Source organism: Lytechinus variegatus, chromosome 11 (assembly GCF_018143015.1).
Source record: "Lytechinus variegatus isolate NC3 chromosome 11, Lvar_3.0, whole genome shotgun sequence".
In the NCBI taxonomy this organism is placed as follows: domain Eukaryota; kingdom Metazoa; phylum Echinodermata; class Echinoidea; order Temnopleuroida; family Toxopneustidae; genus Lytechinus; species Lytechinus variegatus.
Genome location: NC_054750.1, coordinates 4,012,646 through 4,025,134, shown reverse-complemented (window position 1 = coordinate 4,025,134; position 12,489 = coordinate 4,012,646). Strand labels below are relative to the sequence as shown.

General features: G+C 40.6%; 1 protein-coding gene across 1 annotated transcript; it reads right to left on the bottom strand.

Annotated features, from left to right (window-relative positions):
• Positions 1-10,374: 10,374 nt before the first annotated feature.
• LOC121424164 lies at positions 10,375-12,033 on the bottom strand. Its single transcript, XM_041619773.1, has one exon. It carries the CDS (start codon positions 12,031-12,033, stop codon positions 10,486-10,488), a length of 1,548 nt encoding a protein of 515 aa, XP_041475707.1. The 3' UTR covers positions 10,375-10,485.
• Between the last annotated feature and the right edge of the window lie 456 nt (positions 12,034-12,489).

Here is a 12,489-nt window from a genome sequence, read left to right as displayed (position 1 = left end):
AGGTCTGCCATGAAAGGCTTTTGATCAATGATTTATCTACGTTAAAAGAAGCATCTATGTAGTGGTTGTAAAAACTCTTTATTGAAAACCAAATGCATCATGTGAGGGGAAAATATGCAGATACCCCAACCATGCATCACTCACATAATAACCAGGACAGGGAGTTATCGTACCGCGACGCAGAACGCTTTCGAGAACATAGAAAAATATATTGTCAAATGTCCTTCATGACAATGAACAACCATCAAAGTTTTGTCGATCAATGGTGAATCAAAACGGCAGATCTCTGTTATCTTAACGGATTCGGTCTTATACAGTCTTAGCTAAGAAGGATATGACGCGATCGTGTAAGAGTCACTAATAATGCATACGCCCATGAAATAAGAATAACGACACTTTTTTATCTTCGAGACCGTTAGGATCACGTTTGTTGAGGGCCACCGAGCTACTCGGCAGCTGTCATGCATGCCGGAATACCCGAGTTGCTCCGTGTTTCTTCGCGAGGTCCCAGGACACGGGTAATAAAGAAACCGAGAAGAGAAAACAGAAAATATACGACATCCTATGGCACACTGTAAGAGCTCCTGCATGCGGTTTGATTGCATATTTCAAGAGGGTTGGCACGAGATCGGACTCTGAGGAGAAAGCGCAGCTGGCGGCGCCGACCTGACACGGTGTCAACGCTTCAGCAAGATCAGCATTTATGACAACGCGGGATGAAGATAAGAAAAATATGGCGTGAAAAAAAGTCACAGGGTATGTTCTAGAGCTTTGGCTGTCAGGAGATAGTACGTAACATTATCCGTCCAGGTCACGATAGGAGAGTCGTAGTACACGTATGTTGCATAAATCATGCCTTGCTGAACCCCGTCCAGGTCCGTCCAAATAAAGTCAACACCACAACGTCAGTTTGTCTTTCTGAGCCGTTATTCACTACATGGTGTGGTTCAGGCCTGGTGTGGTTTAATTGCGGCTTTGTCAGCGCGGATTTTCAACTACCTTTTCAAAAAAAGAGGAAACTGACCAACAATCTATCTAAATGTTAATTTGAAGCAATTTAGATCACTGGAAACTGATAGCCCTACATCTAAAAGAAAAATTATGGTTAAAGAGTAAAGTAATTGGGTTGCAAAACTAATTGAATACAAGTAGGTTTATGGGAAAATAGGTCAAGCTCAATCGATTGCAGAAGTTATGAAAACCATAACTTTTCTAGGACAGCTGACACAATTATCGTCATTCGAAATGTAACAAGCAACTTGAAATGTGAGAAAAAACAACATTGAAATTAAATATTTATGTTATACCCTATTTATTATTTATTATAAGTATTGCGACTGTTCTACTCACTTCGCATTTGACTTTTTGGAAAAAAAAACGACAACGACAAAATAACAGCGAATAGTTGTTGACGAAACAAGAGGATTATTCTCCATTTACACTGGTAAAGACTTACATTTAAAAGTACGCTTTCGATCTTTACCCCATCTCGAGATGCGGCCTATTCACTTTAAAGAATCAATCATATGAACCATTTGGATAGTCATAAAGAAATAAAAGATTTGTAATGGTAAAAAGACACTGCGTTCCCTGTCTACATTTGTGGCGCCATTCTCGAAAGTAAGAATTGGGTCTGTCTCATTTTCAGTGTATTATGAACTCTGTACAGTGAAATAAAGTATGTTGAAAATTACTTTGATACACAGGGCAAGGAAATGTAATCGTCTTGCCAAGTGCCTGTGAATTTTGGAAACATATCTTACAAACATATTTCGACAGTTATCATGGAGTATAGATGATAAAATAATATGCATTTGTATAGCGCCGTCTGTCTTGAAACTTTCTATTCCGAGGCGCATTGTTATTATTATTATTATTATTACCTCGGCTTTAGCTCGAGCTGCCTTTCAGCGCTCGTGCATTCAAGGAATTAATCCTGCTGGGTACCCATTCTTCACCTCACCTTGGTCGAGTGCAGCACAGAGTGGATGAATTTCTTGCTGAAGGAAAATACGCCATGGCTAGGATTCGAACCCACGACCCTCTGTTTTAAAGGCGAGAGTCAGAACCACTAGACCAGGACCATAATATGGTCCTGGGTTGAAGACGAACAAGATACACATCTAACGAAGTAACAAAGACCGTCATATATTAAATATGTATTTGATTTGAATGCGTGTCTTCATAATACACTCTTTCGAGTGTAATTTCGTTTTTACAAAAGGCCCTCAATCCACCCTTGTTTCTAAAGAAAAGAAATGAAAAGAAATCGTCGTTAACTCCCTCTCGTTTATTTCTTTCTTTCTCTCTTTCTTTCTTTCTTTCTCACTCTCTCTCTGTCCATCTTTATCTCTCTCTATGTATTTGTCTCTCTTCCTATTTGTTCATGTACGGTGTAAAGTGAAATGACGTTGGTGCCCTTGTTTGATTTCATCGAGAAAGAACTGGGTTTCCAGGCCCTTCCTTTATCAAATACCAACGGACAAATACACATAATTCCCAGAGATAAATTGTTGACAGGCAAAGGATGCCTGCTTTGCAAACTGCCATTGGAATGGGTGTTTGCTTATAGAAGAAGAATTCAAACTACACCAATGGACTAACTGTCATCTCCGCCCTAGTCTTCCTATCAGAAGCTTGTTATATAGACGTTCAAAGGCTATGATTTATAGAGAGAGTGATGGATCTGTTAAACATTTTCTCTCAAATCCCTCGTCTGAAATTATATGAAAGAAACGATGATCAACATGATCCGAGCACGTTCCTCGGAAGCATGTACAAATTATTGACCGCTTTTAAGGATATTGAAGATCATACAATTATGATGTAGTAAATTACCGCATACAGTCAAGATAGTCCGATTATTCTTCATGTTGAATGTGTGATGAATGATTGTATCTCATAAATTATGTTGGCACATTTTTTTTTACATAAAACGACAGCAACTAAAGGCGAGTCACGTGACGCATTTCAAATTTTAAAACCGTGCGAAAACCCAATCGATAATGATTTTGACTTATTGTAGCATCTTTAAAAGGATTTGGATACCATCGTATCACGCATTATATGTTTTTGAATGGAAATAGAAAGAAATGTAAATTTTTGAAGATCCAAAATCAATTTTATGTGGTAAATGTGTGTTTTTTTTATAATGATACAGTTACGGTACATTTGGGTGCATGTGTGCAAGCTTTAAACGTTCATGAGATAGTTATCGTGGAGTTCCTGATATCCTACATCTATGATAACACACAGGTAATAGCCCTTCCGTGGTAGATGGGGGTTGTGACGTCATTAGATCATTTCGTCTCACAGTTACGGGGACGATATCTCGCCAAGTACAGCTAATGTACCATAACATTTCGTAATTACCAATTACAAGAATGTGCACTGAAAACAAACATAATTATAATTGGGATACAACCCAATAATCATTCTCTATATTGTTGTAATACCACTGATGATTACGAAAATTTTGCCCAGCATGAATTTCTTTTGTTTAGATATATTTTCGCGTTTCCATGGCGTCTGGTGACATTCATCACATACATGCTCATTAGGTGTATTTAAACCTCTATTCTTCGTAATGAACTGGCGTGGTGTAAACCAAGCCAACCAAGACAGGTTACACAATCAGTTTCTGTAACCATAATTACGGTAGCCGTGGGTTCGTTTGGAAATTAATTCAAATGATAACACTATATTTCATGAATATCAAAACTAGGTCTGTTAGGTAAACATCTTCAACTTTCTGTATTTTTTTAATAGTATCAAAACATGCAGATTGATTATTTCTGTGTCAAGCATCAGCGCTAACTAAAAAAAAATGCAAGTTTGATATTGGTATACCTATCGTTGACATTTTTTTTCAATTTTTTTTCATTAGTTGTTGATTATGAACAGTATTGGCTTAAAATTTTAATTTATATCCATAATACATGGATTCAAAACATGGATTCAAATGTATGATATAGGTTCTGTCTAATTTCGTCAATAAATTTGCTGATAGCAATTTAATGGTGTTAAAATGACAGCCTGCGGGTCAATATTGTCGATCTGAAAATCGAAAACGCAGAACCCGCTATGAGCTAAGCTGGTTTGTAATCAAGCAGGGCCGCCCATTGACCAAAATCTATACAGTTTAGCACGTGGTTTTATTAGCGTTAATACTAAAATTATCCCCAACGTGTCCACCTTGTCTACTGCAATAAAGTGGACTCCCTCGGGAAATTGAGATCAATAGGAATTACGCTAACCCCAGACGTGTAATTCTGTGTTAGTGTTTATTTGATCATCCGCCCTTAGATCCTCGTGGTCCAAGCTCTCCGACTACCAGACGACAAGTTAAGGAGGACTCTTGTTTCTTGGGTACTTTGTGACACACTTTTACAGGTTTGATTTCTGAGGACGTCAGACATGTGTATGCCTATCATGGTGTGTGTGTGTGCGCGCGCGTGCGAGGTGTGAGGGTGTGTGTGTGTAGGACGGTAAAAAATTACACGGTTAGTTTAGTTACTTTTAGTGTATTTTTCTTAGTGTATGAGATCAAAATACTCAGGTTCCCTACGGAAAACAGCATGTGCTGATAGGGTGTTCAGATCCCACGAGTGATGAATGAATGAATAAATAAATGAAATAAAACGTCCTCACTTTTACAATTAATGATAAGTGTGTCCGCGAATGTCAAATTGCACAATTGGGTGTGAGTGTAGCTGCACGTCTTCACCTGAAGTTACACTTACGGAAATACTGTTGATGAAAAGCATGTTCTTCTGTTTGGCAGACTGGGTGGAATAATTCTCGATTCTATCCAAGAACTACAAGCCGGCCGCAGTTTCATTTTGTTTATACGCTTGAGTGTATGTGCAATGTTACAATCACACGAAACCGTCTCCAAACCAAAAGACGGTGTTCCATTGGGAATAACGTAATAACTTTGATCGGTCTGGAGTCAGTTTCGTTGGTATGACTGCGACGTTCGTACTAACGCAGTAGCAGGGTTTCACATTTTAATAACGTTAGATGAAACCTCAACGTCTTCAAAATATTGCTTCAGGCATGCATACACGCGGGTTTATGAGAAGCAATTTTATTCCAATAGTAGACGAGAGATGAAGGAGTCGGACATGTTTTCCTGACGAACTAAGTCAATTTATTTCAATCTCTTCATTTTTACAAGAAATATTCGTGCAACCATGGATCAAAGCCCAGTTTTATACAGTGAGAGCAAAAAACAATGTCGTTATTAAACTCGTTTCCCGTCTTGTGCAAATTGTGTTTCTTCTTTTTTAGCATTAGATCGGTTTGTCTGCCAGTTCATGCTGTTTCGTGAGTTTATAATACTTGTAATAGTGCATATCAAATGGTAAGGTCCCTGAGGTTTGCCTGACAAAGCAGAACTTTTGCACGCAGACCGTATATTCACACAAAGTATCCAAGCTTCCAAAGTAAAGAAGTACTCCCACATGCTTATTGTTTTGTTGAGCCAGCAGATCTGATAATTCAAATCGAGAACATTCTTCGAGTATCATACAAGTTGATTGTCTTCAACGATTCAATATACAAAGTGTTACAATAATCAGTGTTTTCCATCTCCTATGTCGATACAAATCGAATCAGATTCTAACTCTGAATCAATAGCGGGTACTTCGGGGGGGGGGGGGGTAATCCATTAAAAAATAAAAAAATAAACCGTTCCACGCTATATAAACCGCTGCCATCAAATTTCATGTCACAACTTTCTTGGTTTCATATCTGGATAGTTTCTAAGATCTTCTTCCTCTAAGCAGTTTCTTGCATCGTGACGAGTTTCCATAATCATGATAATTCAACTCGCCCTACTTTCTTCAAAGAATACCGAAGTGTCTATATGCATGTTCCTGCTGCTAGTATATGGTTATTGTGGTGAGCGCAAATGTAATTAATTTGTTTGGTCATCAATTTCTCACTTCTTGAGTAATCGAGTGGGGCGAGTTATTCTTCTATTTCGTGTATGGGCACAAAGAGAAAAAAACTCACCGTCATTTTAATTTCATGTCTCATCTCGCACGATAATAAGTCTTCCGGCATGTTCAAAGAATTACTTTAGCAATAAATTACAACTTTTCTCAGAGATGAAAACAAATACATCATGGAGAAAGACTGAAAAACACAATAACTTAGGACATGTACATACAGGTGTGGGCATCCGCGGATGTTGAAATGTAAATAAATAAATGCAATTCTATATCGGAATACGTTTTAAAGAATTATTTTCTTTATAATATTTCGTGACATCAAAATGGTTTCTACAGCCCCGATAATATTAATGACATGATCAGAAAGTTAGCAGCCACGATAATCATTTTTATTTATTATTTATTTACTAACCCGTTCGTGACAAAACTGCATGTATCTATCATGTCTATCGCGATTCCAATAGAATAATATTATTTCACCTCATGAGAATTAATGATTAGGTTTGAAAATATACAAGAATATGAGAAAGTAACTTTATCAAATCCAAAAGGAACACCTGATGAAACCAATAATTCGTTAAAACCCTTGGTCATAACATGACAAGATGAAGAAATGTAAATGATTTCATAAGATATGAACAATTCAAAACAAAAGAACCGATTAAGTTGCTCAAATGTTTGGTTATTCAGTTGTTTCATGGAATAACTTGTGAGAACTTCAATTATACAGAATGCCTTTTTTAAAGCCGTGTCTTTTAAGCGGCTTGTCGAGCATTATAGCAACATACATTTATTTATGTCACTGCACCAAACATGAATACCATTATCTGACCCTCACAATAGCAATAACTATAGAAACTTTTTATATATATAAATAATGATTACCTTTCCAAACAAAAATACCACGAGAAAAATGATTCTTATTTATACATGAACCAATATTAACTCTTTATGTTTTGTCGTTCCAGTCTGAAAAACATATCTTGAAAAGCAGTCATAAAAAATGTATTTTATTCTCTATGCCCTTCCAAAAGGGAATTTGGATATCATTTTTATCGGGACAGCGACTTGCAGATTTGGAGCACTAAAGTGCATCCAAACAGACTGAAAACTTATCGGCATTCAGGAAATAGGGAAAATCCTACACGACTGGAAAAATAAAAAAGCATGAAATTTGGTCCAAGATATGCTGTTTATAAAGGAATGTCACTGTGTTTCAATTTCTTTGAGATCACAATTTACCGAGAATTGGCGTAAATATAATGTTCTTACATGTATTGTTATTTTCTCAAATCTCTATCAGCTCCCTCACACTTTGTTCCAAATCCAGACAGCAGGATATCTTCGAATACCGAATCTTTTCGATTCGTTGCCATGGTTTCTCAATGGCGTTAATACAAGCGTTCTACATTTTAAAGAAAATTATCATCGTCTTATATTCTTGACTTTAAGATAATCTTAGAATATCAACATCATCTCACTGATCATAGGAGGGGCACCATGAGGTTTAGGAATCGGGGACTTCTTTAAGGGTACCAATCCAGGGGTGGGAATCGCCCAATTATAAGTACCGGTCATGAAGATTGAGATGCATCGAGAGAAGTTATAGAAGATGACTTTCTAATAATGATGCACATCATTTCTTCATCGAGATGAGTCATGGATATTTCCCGGGTTTTTTTTATCTGGCCAATATCACACTACCTCAATATAAAACGCTTCTGACAACCGGCATCCAATGTCTTGCCCATATTGCATTTATACACGGCTACTGAAATAAAGCAAGTAATAAAGCAAGAGTTGGTTCCACTGTCGTACAGACGGGGGAGGGAGGGGATCTCGGGACCCCCAAAATTTTAAAGACCAAGAAAAGGAGTTGGAAAGGGAAAAAGGGAAAGGAAAGGAGTAAAATAGGATATATTTTTTTTTAATATTATGCCAAAGTATACATCGTATCCATTTCCTGAAAGTAAGAATGTTCAAAATATTTACTCAATCGCTTCGCTAACTAGCAGCTTTATAGAAATTTTGCCCATATGCCATATCTGACCCCCTCAGACATTTGGACTCATAACGATACTAAATGGTTCTTTCTCGTGTCCTTGAGAGGTAGTTAAGTTTGTATAACCACGGGCAAACTACAAATAAAAAACGTATAATTAGAATACCATAACCATGAATAAGCATTCAAATATCTATTTTGCGAAAAAATCATTCTTTATACATTTATTTCCATTCTGCATTTCATTTAGTTCTAGCATAAATAAAATTATATATATTCTTCTACACTGGTATTTTGAGGGCGGATCCCGGATACTTTGATGAGGATGAGGCGCTTAAGGAGATCTTACATTCTTCTCAATTGAAATACACTGTATAAGGGGGTTGTGGTTCTATAAGGGCAAGATATCTTTTTGTAATCTTCGTTCTTCCTTTTTATTCCACTTTTTTTCACTACTTTAGCAATCATATGGGATGGTATTCACCCTGCCCCCATTCACCCCCTGAGACGAAATCACTGGCTGAATTCTGTTTGAAAGCTCGTTTTGATCAGGATTATGTTTAAGGAAATTGCCCAACAAATGAAGTATTGAATTTATGTATTCAGTAGCGTATTGGGATTTGGGTCTTGGCAGTTGATTTATGAGAAATTGTGACTTCATTGTCAAGGTCTGACAACGTTACCTCGCATCCGTATGTATATAGCTGCCTTATTCTACGCAGTATGAGAAATGGGAATTTCCCTTAACTTGATCGGTATATTGGATTTACCGTAGGAAGTGACAACGAATATGGACGCCGGAATTCGACATTTTAAAGGTAGTTTGTTAACTGGAATATTAAAGAAGTAAAGGTTAATGATTTGGGGGAACACGGGGAGAAGGAATGACGAAGATACAGTATAAGAAGCGAGGACAATAAGAAAATTTCATATACAGAGTACGAAAGCTGTTATGTTTTTTTAAAACAACACTGTCTACTACATGGACTACATAAGTTGTTGAACAGTTTAAACCACGCTTAATTCGGTAAAAATGAAATATCGAAAATTCAACTTGGTGTTCAATATTGCAAGTAAATGTTTAAATTTGTTAAATGAATAAGTTCATATATTTATCATTATCATTATAATATTAATATAATTATAATCATTGTTATTAAGCAGTGTTGTGTATTTGTTTTCGCTATATTAGGACATAGAGGGGATAACAAAAGGAAGGGGAAAACTGACAAGACAGAAACAAGCATATATACACAGAGACATAGTTTATCATGGTAAGACAGTTAAAAGAGGCGGGTGTTAACTGATCAAGAAAGAGACAGAGAGAAAGAGAGAGGATGGCAATGTCAGTTGGATCTGCAAAAAATCAAGATCTTGCTCCTGGTAATTAGATCCCCATCATCTCCCCATCATCATAATCACCATCACCATCATCTTTATTTTCACCCATCTCACCAAACTGATGAGGATGGAATGAGGTCACATGGTCTGCGTTTACAAGCCAATCTGTCCATCATAAACCAAACCAAGTAGCAAAAAAGAGAACATAATCTAATCGAGAAGGCGAGTTCGAGCGAGGGATAAGATCTATAAGAAGCCCCGGATTGGTTCAATAATGAGTAGCAATGAGGGATAAATTAGATCATATCAGAACGGTATGCCTGGCGCGTCGCAAGTAAGCTTTACCAAGGGTTGGTGGGCTTGCACCTCGGGGGCGGCCGTGACAATGCCGACGAGAAATGTGCATCTGATCCGATTAGACATAACTGCAACGCAGCTAAGGAAGGACGGTTGATAAGGGAGAGATGGTTAGGAAGGGGGAGACAAATTGAAGAATCGAAAAAAATCCTGAGAAAGTTGAGCATCTATGCAGTAACTAATACTGGACTCACCTTAAAGGGGAATGAAACCGTTGGAACAAGTAGGCTTGTGTCGAAACAGAAAAATCAAAGAATAAGAACAAAGTTTGAGAAAAATCGGACAAATAATGAGAAAGTTAGATGTTGTTTGAAGGTTTGCATGGTGGCATGTACAATTGCTGATGTGGTTTACGGTACACCATGTGGAGTGTTATAGAAGCAGTGGATAGAAGAAGAGAGGAAGTGGATAGGCGAGAAAGTGGAGATTTGAGAATAGAGTATTCTTTCTTGAGAATAGTCCTGAAAAGGACTGTAAACCAGAAGGAATGTTGAGTGAGAACAGCTTGAGTAGTAGAGCTGATGAGGAGATGCTGGCTTGCGTCGGCGAGTAGAGATGATGAGTAGTAGAGAGACTCGACGTTTCGGACAGGTTGACTGTCCGTCTTCAGGAGTGAGTGTTCGCTCGGCGTGCGGCGGTACTTATGGCGTGCGTGCGGACGTGGGGGAAAGCTCTAGGCCGGCGGTCACGGCGGGTTGACGTCGTAGGTGGCGCTCTGTGTGTGGGTCGGCGGTTTTGGCGGGAAACGAGTGGGCGTCGTATGCGGACGTGGTGAGTAGACGGCGGCGTGAGTTACGGCGGCGTGTGTGTGTGTCGGCGGTGTGTACATCAATGGTGGCGTTCTGTGCGTGTTGGTCGGCGGACTCGTCGGGTGAGCTTCGGCGGGAGTGAGTGGGTGGCCTGGTGTACGGATGAGGTGTTGGGTCGTCGGCGGAGGTTGTAGCGAGGTGTCGGTGGCGGTGGTGTGTGTGTCGGCGGAGTCCCTGGTTGAGTAGGTGATGCAATCAGACTGCTGTGTTGGGTAGGAGGGCTCGGTGGAGTGACGGTGGACGGCTGGTTGTTTGTGGATTGGTTAGAAGTTTGGTGGTGACGTAGGATTGGGTGCCAGATGCTGTTGATGTGGAGGCCAGGGTCTTGAGGCACAGTGTTGTGTTGATGTATCTCAATGGCTTCCCTGACCCTTCTGGTATTCCAGTGCCGGATGTTGGTGATTAGGTGGCTCCTTTCCCATTCTATGCGGTGATTCTCTTGTTGTGCGTGCTTGACGATGGCGGATCGGTCCCAGTCGCTGCGTCGGTGGTGGGTCTTGTGTTCCTTGAGTCTGGTGTCGAAGTCTCGGCCGGTTTCCCCAATGTAGACTTTACCGCAGTCGCAGGGGATCTTGTAGACGCCTGGTTGTTTGTTGGATGGGTGCTTGTCCTTATGAGAGTGAAGGATGGAGTGTAGTTTTCGAGAGGATTGGTGTCTGACGAGGATGTTGGCAGAGTGAAGGATGCGTTGTAGTCGGTGTGAAGTCTTGCCGATGTAGGGTAGTACTATGGTGGCGACGGGCTTGGTTTCGGATGGGTTTTCGGTGCTGTCGGTGCTGGGTTGATGGTTGGGTGGTTGAGTCTTGATCCTTCTTCTGGGGTAGTGGTTGATGGTGGTGAGTGCATTGGTCACGTGCTTGAGTTCTTGATGTAAGTGTGCCTTGTCGCTGAGTTGGTGGGCTCGTCTGATGAGAGTGTTGGCGACTGATTGGTGGATGGACGGGTGGTGGTGTGAGCGGAAGTTGAGGTAGCGGTCTGTGTGGGTAGGTTTCCGGTACACCTGGTGAGATGGGAATCCAGACGGTGTCTTAGTGATGAGAACGTCTAGAAATGGAATTGAGTTGTCGCGTTGGGTCTCCATGGTGAACTTGATGCTGGGGTGCTGGTTGTTGAGGTGGTTGAGAAACTGGTGAAGGTCGGGTGTGCTGTGCGGCCAGATGACAAAGGTGTCGTCGACGTAGCGGAGCCAGAGTGAAGGAGGTTTGTCCGCAGTCTTGAGTGCTTGGTGCTCAAAGTGTTCCATGAAGATGTTAGCGATGATTGGTGAGAGAGGTGACCCCATGGCTGCTCCTTGTAGTTGTTTGTAGTAGTTGTTGCGCCATTTGAAGGAGTTGGAGTTGAGACAGGTGAGGAGGAGGTCGTGGATCTGGTCTGGTGTGAGATTGGTTCTGGATGCTAGGTCTGAGTCGGTGATCAGGCGTTGCTTGATGATGTCACATGCTTGGTCCACAGGTACGCTGGTGAAGAGGGAGACGACATCAAAGCTGACGAGTGTGTCGGAGGGCCGGATCTTGGTTTTGGAGACGACGTCTATGAAGTGCTTGGAGTTGGTGACATGGTGCACCATGTCACCAACTCCAAGCACTTCATCCACCAATCAGTCGCCAACACTCTCATCAGACGAGCCCACCAACTCAGCGACAAGGCACACTTACATCAAGAACTCAAGCACGTGACCAATGCACTCACCACCATCAACCACTACCCCAGAAGAAGGATCAAGACTCAACCACCCAACCATCAACCCAGCACCGACAGCACCGAAAACCCATCCGAAACCAAGCCCGTCGCCACCATAGTACTACCCTACATCGGCAAGACTTCACACCGACTACAACGCATCCTTCACTCTGCCAACATCCTCGTCAGACACCAATCCTCTCGAAAACTACACTCCATCCTTCACTCTCATAAGGACAAGCACCCATCCAACAAACAACCAGGCGTCTACAAGATCCCCTGCGACTGCGGTAAAGTATACATTGGGGAAACCGGCCGAGACTTCGACACCAGACTCAAGGAA